The 21,722-nt window shown below is 42.2% G+C and overlaps 1 protein-coding gene across 3 annotated transcripts in view; it reads right to left on the bottom strand.

Moving 5' to 3' along the window:
• The window catches only part of loxl2b (lysyl oxidase-like 2b), a 46,463-nt gene that overhangs the window by 12,369 nt on the left and 12,372 nt on the right, over positions 1–21,722 (bottom strand). For 2 of the 3 annotated variants that reach the window (XR_004341098.1, XM_032577539.1), the window contains exons 4-8: positions 20,081–20,292; positions 16,179–16,395; positions 3,778–3,961; positions 1,749–1,900; positions 1,295–1,462 (exon numbers count right to left, since the gene is read on the bottom strand). Coding sequence is in view for 2 of the 3 variants with exons in the window: in XM_032577539.1 (XP_032433430.1) it covers positions 1,295–1,462; positions 1,749–1,900; positions 3,778–3,961; positions 16,179–16,395; positions 20,081–20,292 (933 nt within the window). In the remaining variant the exon portion in view is untranslated. The remainder of the gene's footprint in view (positions 1–1,294; positions 1,463–1,748; positions 1,901–3,777; positions 3,962–16,178; positions 16,396–20,080; positions 20,293–21,722) is intronic. The other variant, XM_032577541.1, reaches the window with a different exon arrangement.

The raw sequence follows: 21,722 nt of genomic DNA, 5'->3' as shown, positions 1-21,722 counted from the left end.
TCAAGGCAACACTCCAGGTATGTTTTTGATGAGGAAATAACATTATAACATGTTATAAAGCTCAAAATCATGTTGAAAATGATTTTGCCTCTTTAAAAACAGCAATTTCAGTGACTTTCAGTACAGAATTCTTTTTGGAATTTTATAAGCTGAACCTTGAACAATTTTTCTCCACTCAGACTTTTTTTTTATCTGACTGCTGAAAAGTCACATTTGTAAATTTTCCGTCACTTGATAAAGGTAATTAAAGCAGCGATGAGGCATCCCGTGATCAGGCAGCTCTACATTCCACGGCTCTGCAGACACTTTTAAAAGCTGTTGGAGCTAACCGCCATGTTTCCGACTGCAAACGATGTTATGTTATGTTAAAGCCACTCACTTCATGCCAGGAGCCCGAATTTTGTTTTAGCGCTTACTCCTGTCAGCCTTGTCAAAAACAAACAGGTCACTGAGACTGAAATTTAACTGTTAACATGATGATTTAATTAAGGTGGAGGATGTTACAGTGGTGTGAAAAAGTGTTTGCCTCTCTTCCCGATTTCCTATTATTTTGTATGTTTTTCACATTTAAGTGTTTCATACTATCAAAATAATTTATCTATTAGTCAAAGACCACACATGCAAGCACAAAATGCAGTTTTTAAGTAAAACGGTTTATTCTGAATGGAAAGATTTTTAAAACCTCAGAAATAACATTTCTTTGCCATGACGATTTTTGATGGCTAAAGACTTGAGGATTTTTTCCCCCTGATTCAGTATGAAAGCATCTCCCATTTTATATAAGGCATATATTTTACTGACCTTAAAAGATGCATAATGCTAGGGCCAAGCTGTTTAGCAAGGAATGCATGTAGCATCAAAGGTTGTTCAAGCAACTGCTGATAAAGCTGCACGTATCCTTGAAAGACACCAAAAAAGCTAGCTATGTGGCAAGTTTATGTTAGCAGCCTCAACCGCCTTGAGTCACAAACGCAGTGAAGACCTCTGCTCACAATTAAAATGTTTGCCTGACAAAAAAGTCCTGTGAGAAAAAAAAAGCACTATACACACAACAAAAGATGTTAATATACAAGATGAAATAGTCCTGCCACAAGAAAGTTTAAGGCTCGTAATGAATGTATTTAAAGCCAAATTACATTTTAAAACCTTTTAATGCCTTAATTGTAGAATATCGAATTTAAGACTTTAAGACCGCACACCCTCATAAAACAGGATGTCAGATCCATGCGAGTTGACTTGAAGTTTCCTCTTTCTAAGAACACATGCAAACTTGTTCTGCTAAAGGCACAAGTACCTGGAAGGCACTGCTGGCGAAGCCCAGGCCCAGCTGTCTGCACACCACCATGGCCTCCATGGTTCCCCAGCCCTCACTGCACACTGTGCCCCACACCAAAGAGCCGTTCTTCTCCACCAACACCTCCACACGGCCTTCGAAGGGGTTACGGCCTCCTCTCAGACGCAACTGTGGGTTAAAAATTAGAAGAAGAAAAAAAAACACAGCTTAGTGCAACATCACTGAAAAGTATTAAGAACTTCAACATTCCCCCAATTCCAGTCAGAAAAGCCATTAGTGAATCATTCTGGGATAAGAAAAAAAAAAAAAAAACAATTCTTTAGCTTAGTGGTTCAGAATACGTCTCATGCTGTTCATCAACATCAGCTGTTGAAGACAAACTAGTAAATCCCTAACTGGATCTGGTTTCCTTGTTAGAGGTTCAGACTTGCACCGAAATGGAGGAGAGACTGACCCTCTGCTCGAAGCCCATAGCTGGGACGTTACATCGGACGCCTGCATCTTCTTCATGGCTGCAGCCCAGGGCCTCCTTGTTGAAGGGACACTCGGTTACGGACTTCTCAAATCCAGAGCACTTCACTTCATTCATGTGCACCGGCCCCATCCCTGAAGGGTGACAAGCACGTAGGAGGTGATCAGTTTTTCAAACTTACTCGTTTGTGATTCAAAAGTGAAGACTTTATCAACAAGATCGTTTTATGTACTCAAAGATATAACTCAACATGGTTTCCCTAAACTCTACTGGATATTCAGACAACACTGATTTGCTGCAGGCTTGTGGAAATTCGTTCTCATTTTCAGACTGGAGATTGAGCAGCTTGTTGATTTCAGACAAATGGGAATTTTAATGTGAAAAAAAAGTTTCACTTTATTGTTAGATAGTTCCATATCCTTTCTAATAAAATATTAATATTTTGTTTCCCAAAGAATTTTGTATGAATTGTATTCTGACTCATAAATGAATTTAAGCCTTAATCTAATCTAAGATAAAACAGGCTAAGTTAAACTACGCTAAGCTAAGCTAATCTAGTTAAAATAAGCTAAGCTAAGTCAAGATAGCTAAGCTAGGTCAAGATATGAGCAAGTTAAGTTAGAATTATATGGAACAATTTAAACTAACACACAGCAGGATTACCTTTCTTGTAAGCTAAACTAAGCATTTATTCAAACTATGTTTAATGTTATGTTCCCCAACATGAATTAGGTTTACTGAAAATAATACAAACCAGCAGTACAACACAACAAATGTCCATTATTACAAGTATTTTCTTAAAATAAAAAAATGTCATTTTTTCAGTTAAATTCAATTCTAGTTCAATTTCAAAACATGTAAAGGATAAGAATAATGTCTGTCAGTCAAACCTCTCTCACAGCAGAGCCGTTGGAAGGATTTTATAGTTAATTATCATTTATTTGCTTTACCTTTATTTTGTAATATAATCCATTTTATTTACCTTTGCATTTACATTTTAATGATGTGCTTTGAGTGTTTTGAAGTGTTTGCAGAAACTCTGGAAGCGGCCTGCTGAGGAGTGAAAAGGGAGGATACCGTGAACGAGACATTCCGGCGTTGATTGCCCAGAGGAACTGCAAACCTATAGTCTTATCTTATGAAATATGCTTTTGAAGATTGTATGAATGAGTTGTGTTCATGTGAGTGTGCAGCTGTTTTCTGCTCCCCCTCCCTTCAGGGCTGCACTCTGTCATGTAACTAGGGAGTTCCTAATTCTAATAAAAGCAGGGCAAGACTCAGTTGAAACTTCAGAGCACAGGCCGAAATCTGTAACTGGGTTTCAGCTGCGCTCTCCCCGCAGGTAAAACTAAATTCTGACTCTTGTCTCTTCTTTGTGTCTGTGTTTAGGTCATTTAGACCTAACAAGAACAGAACAGGACAGTGGTTGAGTTTTAGACATTTGCAGAGGTAGATCAGATCGGCTTCACATGTACGTATTGGCCGATCACAGATCTCTCAAAATTAAGGAAAGCCGCGCCGATAAACCAGTCGGCCAATAAATCGCTGCATCCCTAATCATTTCCATAGCTATACGAACTAGAAAACTGCTACGGAATTTAATCCACATAAGATCTGAGAGGTCTTGACCCTAAGAAAATCTGCACACGGTGTAGCAATAAAAGGACAGAATCAGTTTGCGAAATTTTACCAAGATGTGGTTTTACTCAACAGGGAAAGTGACGGCATGTCGGAAATTATAGACAGAGAGTTGTTCCAGCAATAAAACCTGTCATTCTCAGCTAACTATTATGGGTTAGCTTCAGGTCTGCTTTCTAATTAGCATGGCTGTTTGGCTGCTTTCCCCCCCTCTGTACATGTTGCCCACATGTTTCTGTAGGCCATAATCACTGGTGAATCTGAATGTGCATCAAACAGCAGTGGGGATGAAAGAGCCATACGACAAAACATTTAGAAATAAGTCAATGAATGTAAAACAGACGCTAAAAGAGACAGCATGGGCGACGTGTACCTTGTCCAAGTTGCCCTCCAGACAGCGCTTCCTTTGCTGAGCCGAAGCCCAGCTCCCGACACACCACAGTGGCCGACAGCAGGTTCCAGTGGTCATCACATATGGTGCCCCACTCTCCATTCTTCATGACCTCCACCCTGCCCTCCCCTACGATGGCGCCACCGCGGAGGCGAACCAACGGCTGCTGAAAACGACAAACACACGGCGTCCAGAGGAACCTCAGTTAAAGCAGAAATGACCAAACTTTTTAAAGAGCAAAACCACACATGTTGATTATTCTCATGAGTGCCGTTGTAACGAGGATCTCGATTATAAAAATTTCTCGAGGTAAATTATCGGCCCGGAGGTTTTGATAACTTATGTTTTACTATTTAGCTCACTGTCTTCCAGGCGGATGATTATTTGTGCTGCGCAACAATCTCTCTTCCGCCAAGGAGCTGTTGATGAATGCTAAGTGCTATTGTCTTCTTATTTAGAAAAGAACTGAAATTAATATTTTTTGCAAGCATCTTCTCCTTCATATACGGAGTCCGCCTGGTGACAAGGGAGAAAAAAAAAACGCGGTTATGACTTAATAACACTTGCACACCACTTGCTATAATTAGCTAGTTCCACAAAGCAGACGAGTCTTTCCATGCAAGGTTTTTACTTTCATTCCGACAGCAACCCACCGTTGAAGCTGCAGGCGTGGGACACTGGACTGAAAGTTAGTTAACGATGGCAGCGGTTTGGGAAAAGGGAAACCACAAGGTCCAGATTTCATTTTCAGAGATCTTCAGCAATCATTTCGAGACAGGTTGTTATAGAAACCATAATTGTCTGGTTGCTGCATAGCTATTTGTTTAGGATGAAAAACTTTATATTTTGTGACGTTGTAGACTCCAGGCTGTGTTTTTATTGGCTTTGTGCATTTTCTAGTGAAAATAATACACCATTGTATATTATTAAGTTTGTGTACGTGTGGGTTTCCTCCTCATAACTGCACAGCTGCAGTTTTACTGCATTGGACCACAATTCAAAGGTAATAAAGGTGTAATAAGGCCACTGTCTGTCTTCTTTAGCTTGTAAAGCTGTTAATTTCCAGATGTACAGCAGGAACACTTGTTAACATTCAGACTTTAAGTCATATTTGTTCAATTAGTTGAGGAGACATTTAAACACTCCCAGTGACAGGAGAGGAAGTTTTAGAGGAGGAAAAGTTACATTTTCTATCTATAACAATTACAATCTGTTACAAATAAAAGGACTGCAAAGGTCGTGGCAGTCACAGACACTGATCTTAAATCAAATTAACCCACATCAGAACCAGGGATGGGACTTAAACAGGCTCAACAACCTAACAAAGAAGGCTGGTTCTGTTCTTGTTCTGTTCTGGTTCTGATGCGGTTCTGATCTGGTTCTGATCTGGTTCTGATCTGGTTCTGCTCTGGTTTTATTCGGGGAACGACTGTGGAACCTCTGGAGATGATGGAGCAAAAAATTACTTTTACATAAAATCAAGAAAATTATGGACAACGTTTTAGCATCCTCTTGTTTTGCAAATAAGGAAATACTATTTACATTTGTAATTTTTCTTTAAGAAAAAAAAAAAAGAGAACTCGATTAATATCATAAATCCGACCTGGTAGGAAAAATTGGAGATGTATATTCTTAAGCCACATTGCCTGGCCCAGCAGACTGTAAATAAACTGAAGCATCAACGCAGCCAGTCGGCTTGTCTGTCATGGCAACTAACTGTCCCAACAATTACTAGAATAAACAATAATATTGCTGTTTTGAGAACATTTTCAAGTGATCTATTGGCTACAAACGTGAAGTACTGTATAATGGTGTATACTTTAATATACACAATCATAACATAAAAATGGAAGTTGGCTTTCTCAAACACCATAATGCTTTAATTTCATAAAGAGCACTACACACCAGGACTGGAAAATAAAAAAATGAAATGAAATGGAAATAAAAACCAGACAAGAACAAAAACATAAGAAAATAGCCTAGCACATCTCTGTAAATAAAATTGCCCTTCAAAAAAAAAAAACATTTATCATCAAGCTGGAAATGATCCAACTCATTTTAATTTATCATTGATCAATTGCTTATTGGACAGGCCTAGCAGCCAGTATGTTACAATGATATTATGCAAGCTAGCCGTTAGCAGCAGCAGAAGCTCTCTTGTTGCCCATCTGCAGGGCAGACAGAATGAAAAACGCATAAAAACAAAAGCAGCCTTCTTTTGTAAACGTAGCACAACAAGCCCGGCTGGGGCCGGAGCTTCGTGTCAGTGAGGACCGCTGCGCTGCGGACGTCGGGAGGTTCAGAGCCGCTCCCAGCTCGGCACCCAGCTGTGCAACGTGACACGACGCATGAACGCTCAAACCTCACACAGCACCAGTGAGGTCACCCAGACAGGAATTCATGTCGGCGCCGCTCGTGGAAGAGGTATTAAGATGCACGATGTTCATTCGCGGTAGATGGGGGAATGCTCTTCCCTCTTCTCCGTGGAGAGGTCAGAGGTCAGAGCCGCTGAGCGAGCCAAAGTAAAACTCACCCAGATGTAAACGCTGAATCAGTAGGATAGCTCAGATAAACGGAGGCTTTTACACCGACACAGACCTGAACGTTCAACAAACACCGGGGCCTTCCCCCCCCCCGCCCCTTCCTCTCCTTTGGTTTCAGGTTTTCCACCAGATGTTAAACCAGCAGGGCGGCAGTCATTTTCTCCCACTAATAAACATCCACATGACCACACTGGTGGGTGATGCAAGGCCAGCCTGGCTCACATGTGGTGTTCTCCGAGGCTGATTCAGGGCCCGTGTGGAGGCCCTCGCCATGCCCACTCTGTCTTCTGCTCCGTCACGTTTTCAGTACGGATCGACAGAAAACGTGACTGCTGCTCTACCGGGCTGAATCCGCAGGGTTTCATGCTGAGAATGTTGTGAAGGTAAATACATGAGGAACAGGCGAAAACACTGTCCAACGTTAACTTAGAATAAAGGTATTGACAAAAATATCTGCTTTTTTCTTCTTTTTTTTAAAAAGAGATATTACTGCCGACTGTCAGAACCATAACCAGGCAGATTTTTGAGAGACAGCGAAGCAGTTCCAGGTGTTTGATCGTGAGCGGTGTGATGAAACGTCTGCGTCACGAGACAATACACACGTAGGCTAATGAGATCATATGAGGTTAGCAGAAATCATAGAGCACAGATCTCACAAATAAAGTTGTCAGGGATCACAAAAGTTAATTGGTGTAGAACAAGCCAGTCCAGGTTTGACTGATTTACATACTGAGGTTCCTCTGCATGTCTAATCTAAAATCAAAGAATTTTACAAGGACATTTGTGGAGACAGAGGCTTTGCTGTGGCTCTGGAATAACCTGCACCCTAATACTAAACCAGTGCAAACTCTGGAGCTTTTAAATCGCTTCTGAAGACTCACTTTTATGATCTTGCTTCTGGTACACGTTGTTGAGAATGTTTTTTTTGTTTGTTTGTTTTTTTGCATTGTGACTTTGTTGGTCTAACTGTTTGATGTTTTTTTTTTTTTCTTATTCCTGTACTGACAACCTGTGCTGTCGGAAATGTGCTGTATATAAAAATTTGACCTTGACCTTGACATTTTTGTTTTTCTAAAAATAGAAGAAAGATTTCAAAAGTGTCTAATTTTGCTCAAATGATCCAGTTCAGTCCGATCAGTCCAAGTAATTTACATTTTCATCTAGAAGCGATCAAATGTGATCCAGACTGCTTAAGGAATCGTTCAGAGTTCACAGGAAGTTCTGATGCTAAAGAAGCAGATGCTAACTTTAGCATTGTTAGCAGTTGATGTTTTCTCATAGCGCACATCTCTGTCTCTGTCATCATTTCTTTTTTCCACCAAACATCAACAGAGCTCCCATAAATATGGAGGAGGCGCCTTCAGTGCTTTTGTGACTACATGATGCAGATTAGCATGCTAACGTCTGTGTTAGCCAACACCGTCAACCAAAGCAGAACTATGTCTTTGCTTGTGTGATGCCCACGGGTGTGTGCTCACAATAGAAAAAAAGGAGCATGCATTTCTTTGACGATGGGTGTAGTAATGGTGTTTCACCAGTAGGTGGCGCATGGAGACTCTGAGCTGCCTGTTGCTCTGCCGTTTTCTCATAAGCTGAGAGAAATTGGAGCAACACAGACTGCGTCTCCCATGTGCTCATTTTCATACATTTTTCAGCTTTATCTGCTGCTGACGGGTCCGGAACCCTGGTACCCGTTACAGTTGTGGGGGCTCGTCCGGGATCCTACTCCCTGCCAGACCGGGACGTGGTTCCAGTGATACAGATACTGTGGACCTCATACAGTCCATCGTTCATCTCAGCGGATGAGGAAGGCGTCTTACCCTGTCCACCGGTGAGGGAAAAGACAAAGAGAGAAAGGGCTCCAGGACTTTGAATGGTGTAGTCAACTGCTGGGAAGAAGGAACAGCTATGGCAGACGGTGAGAGGAAAAGCTTGGTGTGGTCCATCAAGAAGGACTTGCTCAACCTACCTGCAGATGAACTGTTCCAGATTGCCAGGTCAGTGGGTCCAGTTTCAGAGGTGGAGCCACTTCATCTTGAGTCTACAGATGAAGAGGATTGCTATGAGTACATCACCAGTTTTATGGGCAGTAAGACTTTGCTAGAGTCTGAGGACACCGGCATGGCTCATTTGTTAGAGCTAAGGGACCTTGTGGATGCAGCCATTCAGGGTGATGCATCTCAACTACAAGTGCATCGTCCGGATGCCAGGATCACACAGGTTCCTTTGGTAAATCCACCAGGTCATGATGCTGATTTAAAGGACAGTCAAGTTAAAGGTTTTGTTGACCCTGTGGTTACATTTCAAAATGATCTTTCTACTGTAAGTGATGTAAATGCAGATAAACAGGAAACATTGATGGCTAGTGATATGAGTAGTACTGACATACAGAAAATACTTGCCAGTTGTGAAGAGCTTAGCAAGCAGGTCAGGCAGTACATACCCACCATGTCCTCACAGTCTGCATCACATTCACCAGGAAAGTCACAGATTAAGTTGCAGAACACAGAGAACAGAGACAAAGTAAGCACATCTCTGGCTCATGACGGTCTGATCTCATTAAGAGATCTCTCCTACCTTCATCGTAGAGAGTTTAAAATACAGGGAGGCCAAATTGGAGACCAGGGGTCAGACATTAACTACAATAATATTTGTCGCCAGATTGATGAGGGATTAAGGGATCAGTTCAGTGACACAGAAATTGTGAGGGCAGTCCTCAGAGTTATCAAACCTGGAAATTTTAAGGAGATGTTGATGAATAAGGACGATTTGACAGTAGACGAACTTAAAGCCTTTCTACACTCCCATCTTGGTGAGCAAAGCAACACCGAGTTTTTCCAGGAGCTCATGTGTACCAAACAAAGAGACAATGAAACACCCCAACAATTCCTGTACAGAGTCATTGGGCTTAAGCAAAAGATCTTATTGGCCTCAAAACATGCTGACACAGATGTTAAGTACAGCCCAAGCACAGTTCAAGACATTTTCATTCATACTGTGTATCAAGGCCTTGGACACAAGCATGATGATGTTCGTCGAGAGCTTAAACCCCTTTTAGCTGACCCTTGTGTAACTGATGAAGCAATACTACGACATATGAGGAAAATAATAAGTGATGAGAATGAAAGACAGAGACGTTTGGGGTCAGCTCCTCGCCAAAGACCCACAAATTTACACAGTGCTCAGGTTGAGACAAATGCCGCCCAAAATCCAAGTGCAAGAGAGGGTCTAAGCAGAACACCACAAGCTGATGGGATCCAACAACTAAAAGAAAAAGTTGAAAAACTCACCACGCTTGTTGAGTCATTACAAAAATTAACTCAACAACAAGCATCTGAACAAAATAATCAGCCACCAAGACACAGCAGGGACAAGCAAAAAGGAAGGCGCTATGGCTGCACGAAGTGCCTTGAAAAAAATCGTCCTGACTGTACCCATTGTTTTCACTGTGGTGAGGAAGGTCACAAAGCAGTGGGCTGCCTCCAGAAACCGACACGTCAGGGAAACTGGAGCCGGTCCCTGCCGGGGGACAGACAGTGACCGGGCCCCAACAGTCCCTACATGCAACAGGCCAAATTGGTGAGTCTGAACAACAACATGCTGTAACCATCCATGTACCCAACCAGGGAACAAAACACCACAAACACAGTCAGCCAACCCACTTGACAAGTGCAACCAGCCATGACTCACCAAACAGCAAAAGTGATTGTCTAGCCAAGCTCATTGGGAGAAAAGCTTTAACCCAGTGTAGCTTAAATGGTTTTGCTGTCACTGCTTTACTAGACACAGGTGCCCAGGTGAGCATGATCGATAAAAGCTGGAAAGACAAATACTTACCAGAAATTACTGTCAAGCCACTCAGTGAAATCCTGGATGATGAAGATGACCTAAAAATCTGTGCCATAGATGGGGGTGTTATCCCATTTGATGGCTGGTTACCCATTACTGTTAATTTGATGGGAAACACAAATCCTGATCTGTCTATTAATGTTCCTTTCCTTGTCAGTAGTCTTGCCCTGGAAAGACCATTGCTGGGGTTCAATATTTTGGAGGTAATGATACAAGAGCAGCCTCAGAACCTAGCTCCAACACTCACCAGCCTGGTGTGTAATGCCATTTCCATTCCAGTGGAGAAGGCTGAACTCCTGGTGAATTTTATCCAGACAGACAAGCATACTGTGCAGTGGGGACAACTACGGACAGGCAAACAAGACACAGTCATTCCAGCTGGCCAAGTGGCCTGGGTCAAATGTCAAGTTCCATTTGACACCATTTTCCCCGACTCTGTTGTACTGTTTGAGCCTGATGATGACAGTATACCATTAGCCGAACTGGATGTTGGAGCAGGTGTTTTAGAGGTCCACAATCCAAACAGACCCTATGTGGCAGTACCTGTTGGAAATAATACAAGACATACAATCACTTTACCAAGAAAAACTGTTCTTGGCAACATTCATGACATTGATAAGGTGATCTCAGCAAGCTCAGCTGAAGTACCGAACCCAGTGGTGACTGTTAACAGTGCTACTCCAGCACCCACCAATCCCAGTCAGCCTTCGTGGCAACCCCCTGTAGACCTCAGCCATCTAGATGAGGCTCAAAGGACAGTGGTGAATAAGATGCTTTGTGAAGAAGCTGGAGCTTTTGCACGAGACAGCCATGATATTGGATGTATACCCAGTTTACAAATGTCGATCACTCTTCAAGATCAGATTCCTGTAAGAGCCACCTACTCCTCTGTTCCAAAACCTCTCTTTAGAGAAGTGAAAGAGTATATACAGGACCTGCTACTTAAAGGCTGGATAGTCAAATCCAAGTCCCCGTACGCTGCACCGGTTGTGTGTGTTCGAAAGAAAGATGGCAGCCTGCGGCTATGTATTGATTATCGCCTCTTAAACAAAAAGACGGTGCCTGATCGACACCCACTACCCAGAATAAAGGACTTGACCGACACCCTTGGAGGAAATGCATGGTTTAGTATTCTAGACCAAGGCAAAGCCTATCACCAAGGTTTTGTTGCAGAGAAGTCGCGCCAATTCACCGCCTTTATCACCCCGTGGGGACTCTATGAGTGGGTTCGAATCCCATTTGGGCTTTCGAACGCCCCTGCAACATTTCAGCGGAGTATGGAGGAAATGTTAGGACCACTTCGAGATGAGTGCTGCATTCCATATCTAGATGATGTACTCTGCTATTCCAAGTCGTTTATGGAACATGTTGAAGCACTCCGCCAGGTCCTACAGGCTCTCCAGCGTCATGGAGTGAAACTGAGACCTGAAAAATGCGAACTGTTCAAGTCAGAGGTTCGATATGTGGGTCGTCTTGTGTCTGCAGACGGGGTCAAAGTAGATCCCCATGATTTGGAAGCGATCCACACATTGATTAAAAAGCAACCAACGACAGTCGGAGAGGTTAGGAGGCTGGCTGGATTTCTCGGCTATTACCGCTCATATATTCAGGATTTTTCCCGGATTGCTAAACCGATCTATGAGTTGCTCCAGAGTAAATCAGGTACAACTCAGACTTCAGTCCGGAGTGGAAAGTCCAAACAGCCCCAACTATCTTCCAGAGCACCAGTGAGCTGGATCACCAAACACCAGGAAGCTCTTGAACAGCTAATTAGTGTTCTAACAAATCCACCTGTCCTGGCATACCCTGATTTTAGTCTACCATTTATTCTGCATACCGATGCATCAGACCAGGGGTTGGGAGCCATTTTGTACCAACAACAGAATGAGACACTGAGAGTGATTGGGTACGGTTCTAGGACACTTACACCAGCCGAACGCAATTACCATCTACACAGTGGGAAACTGGAGTTTCTTGCATTGAAATGGGCTGTGTGTGAGAAGTTCCGTGATTACCTGTACTATGCCCCTCACTTTATGGTATACACAGACAACAACCCGCTGACCTACATTTTAAGTACAGCCAAACTTAATGCAGTTGGTCATAGGTGGGTGGGTGAACTCTCAGATTTTCGGTTCGACATTAAATACCGGCCTGGAAAGTCCAATATTGATGCTGATACACTGTCTCGTTTCCCCCTTGATATGGAGACATATGGGAAAACTTGCACTGAGGATTTCCCAGATGAGGCAGTGTGTGCAACATGGGATGGGAGTCGAGCAGCTTGGCGCAAAGAGGTACCATGGGTTGCAGCACTCATTACTTCTTCCAGAGGTTCTGACCAACAACCCTATTCTCATCTCCCGACCATAAGCCACGAGGACCTTGTCAAGGCACAAAAGGAGGATTCAGCCATAGGCCAGGTCAGAGAAATGAAAGCATCCAACATTACGTTAACAGATGGAATACGTAAAACGGTGGGCAGAGACACTCAGAAATTGCTGCATGAATGGAGTAAGCTACGTTTGGAAAACGACCTCCTTTACAGATTCGCAGGACAGAAAAAACAACTAGTTCTTCCTACCAAGTATCGACCATTAGCTCTGAAATATCTGCACAATGAGATGAGCCATGTGGGCACAGAGAAAGTGCTTCATTTGGCAAGGGACAGATTCTACTGGCCCTTCATGGCTAAAGACATTGAAGAATATGTCACTCAAAAGTGTTTGTGCATCAAAGCCAAGAAACCTGTCACCTACGATAGGGCGCCTATGTGTAGTATCACTTCCAGTTTTCCTTTAGAGCTGGTGTGTATTGATTATCTGCACTTAGAAGCCAGCGTGGGAGGGTTTGAATACATATTAGTAGTGATCGATCATTTCACAAGATTTGCTCAGGCATATCCCACAAGAAATAAAAGTGGAAGGACAGCCGCTGAGCTGATGTTCAATGACTTCATTCCTCGGTTCGGATATCCATCAAAGCTGCATCACGACCAGGGTCGTGAATTTGAGAATAAGTTGTTCCAAACTTTGCAGTTTTTATCTGGGGTGAGCCACTCACGAACAACACCATATCATCCCCAAGGGAATCCAGTTGAGAGGCTAAATCGCACCATCCTTCAGATGTTACGGACCTTGACTGATAGTGAAAAGCTGCGGTGGAAGGATCACCTCCCGCATGTTGTACACGCGTACAACTGCACACGGCACGAGTCAACGGGCTACTCACCTTTTTTTCTTCTTTATGGCCGTCATCCACACCTCCCAGTTGACTTATTGTTTGGATTGGCTGGAGACAAAGAGTCAGAAACACCTAAAGGATACGCGGAGAAATGGGCAGAGCGGATGTCACAAGCTTACCGGATTGCCAGTGAAAGTAGCACAAAGGCTAGTGCAAAGGGGAAAGTGACATACGACAAGAAGGCAAAAGGAGTAACTCTGCATCCAGGAGACAGAGTCTTGGTCCGGAACTTCAGTGAACGTGGAGGACCAGGCAAATTACGGACTTACTGGGAGAAGGCTGTTTACCTAGTTAAAAGACAGCTGGCAGACAGCCCAGTGTATGTTGTCTGTCCTGAATCAGGAGACCAGAATAAGACTCGGACGCTGCATCGCAACCTCCTTATGCTAGTAAATGATCTACCTGTGGAAGAGACACTGCATCAATCAACGTTGGCTCCTGTCAGAAAACAAACCCACAAACAAAGACAGAGAAAGGACACAAGGACAGAGAGAGAAGAGAGGAATGGTGAAACATCTGATTCGGACAATGATTTTCCCTCAGGATACTGGCTTAGGGTACCAGTACAAAGAACCGAGCAAAGGTGTCCGTACGAGAAACCTTCTCTACCTCAGACAACTTTATCTCAAACTTCTGGGAGGGCCCCTGAAACAGTTGGGGATGAAAATCAGACACCAACTGAATATTCGCCTGAAGCCATCTTGGAGTCTCTAAACGACGTACCTGAGCAAAACATGGATGAAACCATACCTGTCTCGACCAGACCTGTGGAAGTGGAGCAGATAAACTGGTCTGTAGGGCCAGAGACTGAAACTCAATTCATGATCCCTCCTGCTGAACTTGATCAGACAGAGGTCAGGAGGTCAACACGCAATAAGAGGCCCAGACATTTTCTCACATATGATTCACTGGGTAAGCCATCAGTACAGTCACATGCTAACTTGAATGCAGTGTTTGCCCATCCATTGCAATATTCATATTTACCTAGTCCACCACTGAGTGCGCCGTACTCAAATTCTTCTTTGTGTACTCAAGTTCCATGGCAATATCATACATACCACACACCAGTTATGAGCTTTCCATCCATAATGCTATGCGGTTGAGAAGGTTTAGTTAGTGGGAATGGGTTTAATGAGAATCTGTGTTAAGTTTTGTTATTGTCAGAGCTATTTTTTTTTTTTGCCGGGAGTGTGTGATGCCCACGGGTGTGTGCTCACAATAGAAAAAAAGGAGCATGCATTTCTTTGACGATGGGTGTAGTAATGGTGTTTCACCAGTAGGTGGCGCATGGAGACTCTGAGCTGCCTGTTGCTCTGCCGTTTTCTCATAAGCTGAGAGAAATTGGAGCAACACAGACTGCGTCTCCCATGTGCTCATTTTCATACATTTTTCAGGTGAGAATAACCTGCAAGTTCGTTTTAATAAAGTACTTTTTTTATATTATTTGGTACCGTTCGAGAAATGTTTAAGCAAATGTGTCAAAGTGTAAAGATATTGAAATAGTTTATTGTATTTCGGAGCCAGCAGTGGCTAGAGGGAGTAGCTAACATGCCGTGATGCTAGTGGTTAGCACACTAGCGGCAGATGATAGCGGGGTATGTAGATCAGGCTCCAGGGTTTATTTGTGTAGTAAACATATATACATTCACTTAATTAAAGTAGTTTGAATTCTAGTATAGTTATGCCAGTTTACAATAACTTTAGATACATGCCCATTAAAATGTCACCGTGTGTGATTAAATATGCATATTAAGTGCAGTGAATTGAAGGTACTTGTTACCTGAGGGAAATGGGACAAAATAACAAGGTTATTTGATTATTTCTGGTTTAAGGAATGCTAATGTTGATGTTTATGTCAATGATAGAATATGTTTAATATGTACAGTAAATTACTGATCTATAAATTGGGCTGTATTGACAGTTAAATGAGCTGGTTTGTTAAATAAATAAGCTGAGAGAAATTGGAGCAACACAGACTGCGTCTCCCATGTGCTCATTTTCATACATTTTTCAGCTTTATCTGCTGCTGACGGGTCCGGAACCCTGGTACCCGTTACACTTGCTACACAACTAATCTCAAGATTAGGGCTGCAGTGATTCCTCGAGGTAATTAAAGTACATCAATTATTAAAATTCCCCAAGGCAAATTATCTGCCTTGAAGCTTTGTTAAATTATGTTTTGTTCTTTAGCGCACCGTGTTCCAGCCGGGTGGTTATTTGTGTTGCGCAACACTCTCACTTCTGCCCATGAATTGTTGACGAACGCTAAGTGCTAGCAGCAGAACGTCCAATTTTCAACTTCAGTCTGGGGGGATTTATTTGGTTTAATGTTATCATCAAACATGTTTGATGATAACTATTTTTATGCTCTTATTTTGAAGGTTCAGATTTCTATATATTTTGTAGAGAATGGGGATGACTTCATATTTTAAACATCCCACAGTAGGTTGATCCTTTAAGAAAAATTACATTACATTTTGAATATAAACTAAATATAATATAAAATTCAGAACATTATGGACAATCCTGACCGACCTCTTGTGTCTTTACTATAAATTGTCTTCTTAATCATGCAGATCTATGAAATTCATAAAACTGTACCACTAATTTAATTTAATTTCTGGAAGAGCTGAGAGATTTCATAAGCAACTACGGCTTAAGTTTAAGTAGCAAATTACTTTACCCACTTTACCGTAATACCCCCAAAGAGCTGAAGACTTTACTATGCTGAGGCGTAGCCGTGGTTACCTCTTGTCTGAAGGCCTTCCTATACCCTGTCATGGGCGCCGGGGCGAAGGCTCTGCCAGGCACGCAGCTCACCACCACCGGCATCCCTCCAGCGCACGTGTCATTGGACTTTCTGGCTAGTATCTGACCCAGCTTGCAGCTGGACAGGTGGGCCTCGGTGCCAGTGCAGTTGACAGAGAAGTCCCAGTATGTTGGCTTCCTTCTGCGAGCAAACATCCTGGACAGACGGAGGAGCAAAACAAATTCAAGCTTGATTTTGTGAACATTACTCAAAAAAAATCACATGATGTGGAAGAGCAGATGCTCTGGTCAGATGAATCCAGAGTGCCCAATAACAAGAGATTTTTCTCCATGTTATAAGTGAATTAATCTGCCTATGAAAGTAGTAATTTAACATCAATATTAATGAATTATTGACTTAAAACAAGCTCCTTTTTCTTGCTGAAAAGTTGTTTATGAGTCAAGTTTTGCCTTATTTCAAGTGTACCAACATCTTTGCACAAGAAAACTAGGCCATAAATACTTGGTAAGATTTTCTGTTTTTGCTGTGTATGAAATTAATAAGCCACACAATTTAATTGGGGCAAGTTATAATATTATTAGCATGTCACATAACGGCATGTGGTAATCTCATCCACTCCGGTTCTGAATAATCCTCTGTTATGTATTTAATGATCTTCTCCTGTCTTCCTGTCTCATCTCTAATGATAACAATAAATTCTACCCATAAAAAGTAACTTTACATTTACAGAAATCTGAAAGTACTGCAATCAATAAAACCGTCTCTGTGGTGCAGATACAAAAAGCTGAGCAGGTCAGGACAGGCACCGATGGTTTTTCATCTGGGAGCTGGCAAGGAGCAGCTAGCTGCCGACTGGAAGCTCTCCAGAGCTGGTGTTCAAAGCAGCCGGCTTAGGACCGGCTCCGCTGTCTGCTCACAAGCTGCTCGTTCTGTTCTGTCCATATGGAGCCCAGCTCTCCTTCCTTTCATGTCCCTCACTCGCTTCATCACGTTTAGGGCCGCTGAGAGGCTCTGAACATGTCCCAGCAGTCAGAGGGACGCATCTTGATTCATCCTGAGGCTGTGCAGCTCAGCATTTCCAATTATAGATGAATGGAACAACATTTTTGAGACACTGAGACGGCCTCACATCAAGCCCTGTGGTGCAGAGCTGTGACTCTGTGGCTCTAGGATACTTCGGTAAATAGAAGGAAATCACTGGTGGCTGCAAAATAACTTGAATTTGTGAACTCCACCCACTTCGCCTAACAGTGAGTGTGACGCTGCTGGATGTTAGAGCCAAAACTATATGTCTCATCGGTCTACAAGTAGAGGTGGGCAGATCGATCCACAATATCGGGATATTGACACCAACACGGTATCAGTATTGGATCTATGCTGGTGTGGTGAAATCGATACTTTAGTTCCAGATTCCCTCTTGAAATTTTACTTTATTTTTGTGTTATAGCTTCTCAACTTTACCTCAAAGAAGAATTTGTTTCAATTTGTTTTCAGATGATAGTTTTTTGTTTATTTAGAAAAACTGCACACAAATCATGTTATTCATGTATTTATAAACTTTGTCCAAATTCTGTCCTACCACAAAACCGCCTACCGGTCAGAAGTTTGATGATGCGTCAAACTTAAATAAAAAGTATCGGCGTCAGGATCGTTATCGGTGATACGGGCTCTGTATTTACTTGTCATCAGGTCAGTATGCAGTATCGCAACTCCTCTGACTAAAAGATTGCTCCATTCCTCTGAGAATTGCACTGTCTGATCTTTGGATGCCGAAATTAGCACAACAGCTAACTGTCATTCTTAGTCTTAAAGCAGGAAGTCAAAAACATCCACATTTGCAATCTGAAAACAATCAACCAGCCTCACAGCAATCCAGAAAACACTCAGAATAGCTTCAGATAGAAATATGAACATAATCTGTGAGTCTATAGTTGGTTATGATTAAGAAAATGTAAGAAGATTTACACATTTCTTACAACAGGTAAATTGGTTTTGATAAACTTTTTAAATGTTTTAAGACTCATTAGAGAATGCCACGCACAAGAACCCCCATTTAGCTTTTAATCTACTTCAAATCACATATTTTTCATCTTTATTAATTGATTGTAAAAAAAAAAAAAATTATATATAAATTGAAAGTGAACATTTTCCACTTTCCAAAACCTTAAAAATCGACTGTATGGATGAAACAGCTGGACTTGTGAAAGTCGGGATTATGAAACTGCTGCTGTTCCTGGCTCTGTTCTCATAATGGCAGACCGTGGAAGCACACTGTATGTTTCACAAGGCTGATGCACGAGCAGCCTGACACGTAGACGGAAAGTTGGGGAGCATCTGTTCTCCGCTGCGGTTACCTAAAGCAGGAGACTTCCAGCGTGAGCAGACAGAAAATGTACGGTTATCTAGAGTCCTGGAAGTTTTAATGGAGGGCCGTGTTTAATTTGTGGCTAGTAGGACGGAGAGCTTCCTTACGTAAGCAGGATTTATGATCCATCAGGGTTTTCTCAGGCCTTCCATGAGCTGAGTGCAATGCACTGATGCCAGACAGCCAGGAGTCAGGTACGGGTTACAGTGTCTGATGTCACACACACCTGTGCTACTCTGGATACATATTTAACAATCACAGCAGCATGGCTTACACTTTGGCTAAAAAAAAAAGAAAAAAAAATGTAGTTTTTGAACCTCTTGTGCTCTCTGTGTAGCACTAGCACCAGGTGATGGGACAGTCAGTGGATGCAAAGAGGACGAAGACAATCTGCTTCCCCCATGTCTGATGTTAATGATCACCCAATGTTTGAGAATCTAATCTAATTTTTTCCCCCAATGACTGTTTTACGTATTGATGACTGTTTCATAATTGTGGGAGATTTCAAAATCAGACTGAGAGGCAAAGAAGCTGTGATATACTTCAAAACTTTGGTTTGACTCAACATGTGAAACAGGCAACATTCAGCCAGGGACACACTCTGGGCTTGATAACCAATAAGGGTGTAAATACTTCCAAGGTCTTTAATTGATGTTGCATTGACTGATCATTTTTCTGTTAACTTTGAAAGTACAACTTCCGTTGACTAAAACGTTTTCTTAAGAACAGCACTGTGGAAACTTTCAGTCAAATCTACTCTTGCCTCTATCCTGATGAGTTGGTAGATCGTTTTCGATCTAAAATTTCGCTCAACCTCTCTTAGCCCAGCTAATGAAGGATTAGATAGCATCAACTCACTTTTTGGTTACCTAGCAAGAACTTGTTGTGTAACATGCACAGTAGCAGTTTCATGTTGCTCCCAACATACTGACAGTTGAGCGGTGTCAGGCCTGGCTGAACGCCCAACCAGTTCATCAAACTCACCAATATCCATTTGGATTGTGGGAAATGAAGGAATTTCTCATGAGAAATTTTGGCAGTCAGTACGCCTGACTCTGAAATGTCAACCATCTGTTGGACTTTATCATCAAGTCCAGTACAGTACATTTGTCTGCTATATGCATAGCAGACAAATGTAGAGAAAATGGCTAAATTTCACCAACTCACCCATGAAATTTTAGAAGAAATTCTAACTCAATTAAGCTCCTCCTTCTGAGGCATTTATTTCATACACTCATCTTTCCTCAAGAATGGTCTGTTATTACATCTAACCTGATTCACATAGAAACAACAATTTGTTGTTTTTGCAACTCTTTAAGGCGATTCTGAAGAAGATCAACAGTCAACGTGGTTGAAGATATTCCTTCAATAAACCTCTCCCTTCCACAAAGAAGACTTTCACTGAGTTACACCAAAAGTAGGATATTATGCTCCCAAACACACTGCGCCAGTTAACACGTTGAATTTCTGTGCAAGCGTTTCATTGCCCCACCAGAACAACACACCCATGCTTACTTGTAGACTCTGGCATTAAACCTCCTCTCCCCTGGGAAGCCAAACATGCCACAGATGACTCTGCTGTTAAACTCGTTCCACTCTGCGTTGCAGATCTGCTTCCATTTGCCGCCATCTTTCACCTCCACGTAGCCCTCGGTCACAGGGATCCGCTTACGGTAGGAGGACAGGATGGCTCGAATGCGCACATCCTCCACATGAATGTCAAGGTTCTGTGGAAGAACATCGAGAGAAATATGTCAGGCAGAGCGCTTTTAATACGGCCCTTCAAATAATGAGAACAGGTGATGAACAGACTGCAGCGCGCACACCTCTGGTTTTTACCTGATGGAGCTTTCTTTTGTCAGAGTGGTCTGAATGACTTTCCTGGACTTTAGATGCGGTGAAACCGAACTTTGAATCATTGCGCTTTTCAAACGCAAACATTTTTTTAAGCAGACTGTTTGTTGCACTTGTCTAGAGACTGCACTTCCTGTGTTACATAAGACGGAACCAGCGACACCCTGGCCCTTCACGCTCCATGTCTGTGACCCCTGACCTCTGTGTGCTGTCAGTAAAATCTTTTCCAGATGGCAAAAAACATTTTCACAACAAATTAGCTTGTTAACGTTAAACAACGTGACAAGCTTTAAAGAGGTATAAAAGTGCTTCAATGTCCCACCAGTAAATCCGCAACCGGAATTATGCTTCCACACACTTTTTTTCATGATTTTCATGACCATTTCTATCTACTTTGTCAATGGCTGCAGAGTTGAAGTACATGGCCTGGGCAGTGATTGCACAACTTAGACATGAACATTGAATTTAGCTTTGTGTTGGCTTCCATTTTGAATGTTCGCAGTAGTGGGCGCTCCTGCAGGCCTCAGCATTTCAGAATCCCTAACAAACATTTACAACGTGAATTATAATGTTTGTTCAAATAAATGTTACTAATTTACCTCCAATACTTATTTTCTTTTTGTTTGTAGCTTTTCTCTTGGCTGCGCCGCTTCCTGTACATGTCCGTGTGGATTACCCGTGTTTCGTCCAATCAGATTTCAGTCTCTGCGGTCTTAAGGATCCACAGAACAGGCTGACGTTAATGAAACAATATCGCAGAGGAACTGTTGTTTTTCACCCTAACAGCTTTCGAAGTTGCCTCACAGATCAGAACAGTTTTGCTAGAGAAGCACATCCTCAACAACCCACCATGCTCACATTACTACTTGAAAATTATCTTTTTTTTTTAAGAATCCTTGACGTGAGAGACATAATCGTCATTTGTTGTATTCATTCACCACCTAGGCTGTATTCACAAGGAAACTGGTTAATTGCTGTCATGTTTTTTCAAAGATGGAAGACAGAAATTTCAAGGTTCAATTAAAAATAAATGAATTAAAATCTGTGACATACTGCACAACTCATTTATTGATATGCACGTGAAAGAGGTCTAAATCCATAACAGTAGCAACGTAGCGGAATCTCTGTAAAACACAAACGTCTCGTTGCATTTTGGCCTCCTGTTTCCAAGGTAACAACGTTTTGGCCGGACAAATATACAGTAGACTCTTCTGTATGTTTAGGCACTTAACTTGGACATAACATCAGGCGATAAAACGCTGCTTTTTAGACTTTTTTCTTTTTGGGGTATTTTTAAAGTGAC

This window comes from Xiphophorus hellerii, chromosome 12 (assembly GCF_003331165.1).
Source record: "Xiphophorus hellerii strain 12219 chromosome 12, Xiphophorus_hellerii-4.1, whole genome shotgun sequence".
NCBI lineage: Eukaryota > Metazoa > Chordata > Actinopteri > Cyprinodontiformes > Poeciliidae > Xiphophorus > Xiphophorus hellerii.
The sequence above is the reverse complement of the archived record's forward strand: the minus strand, read 5'-3'. Positions and strand labels throughout refer to the sequence as shown.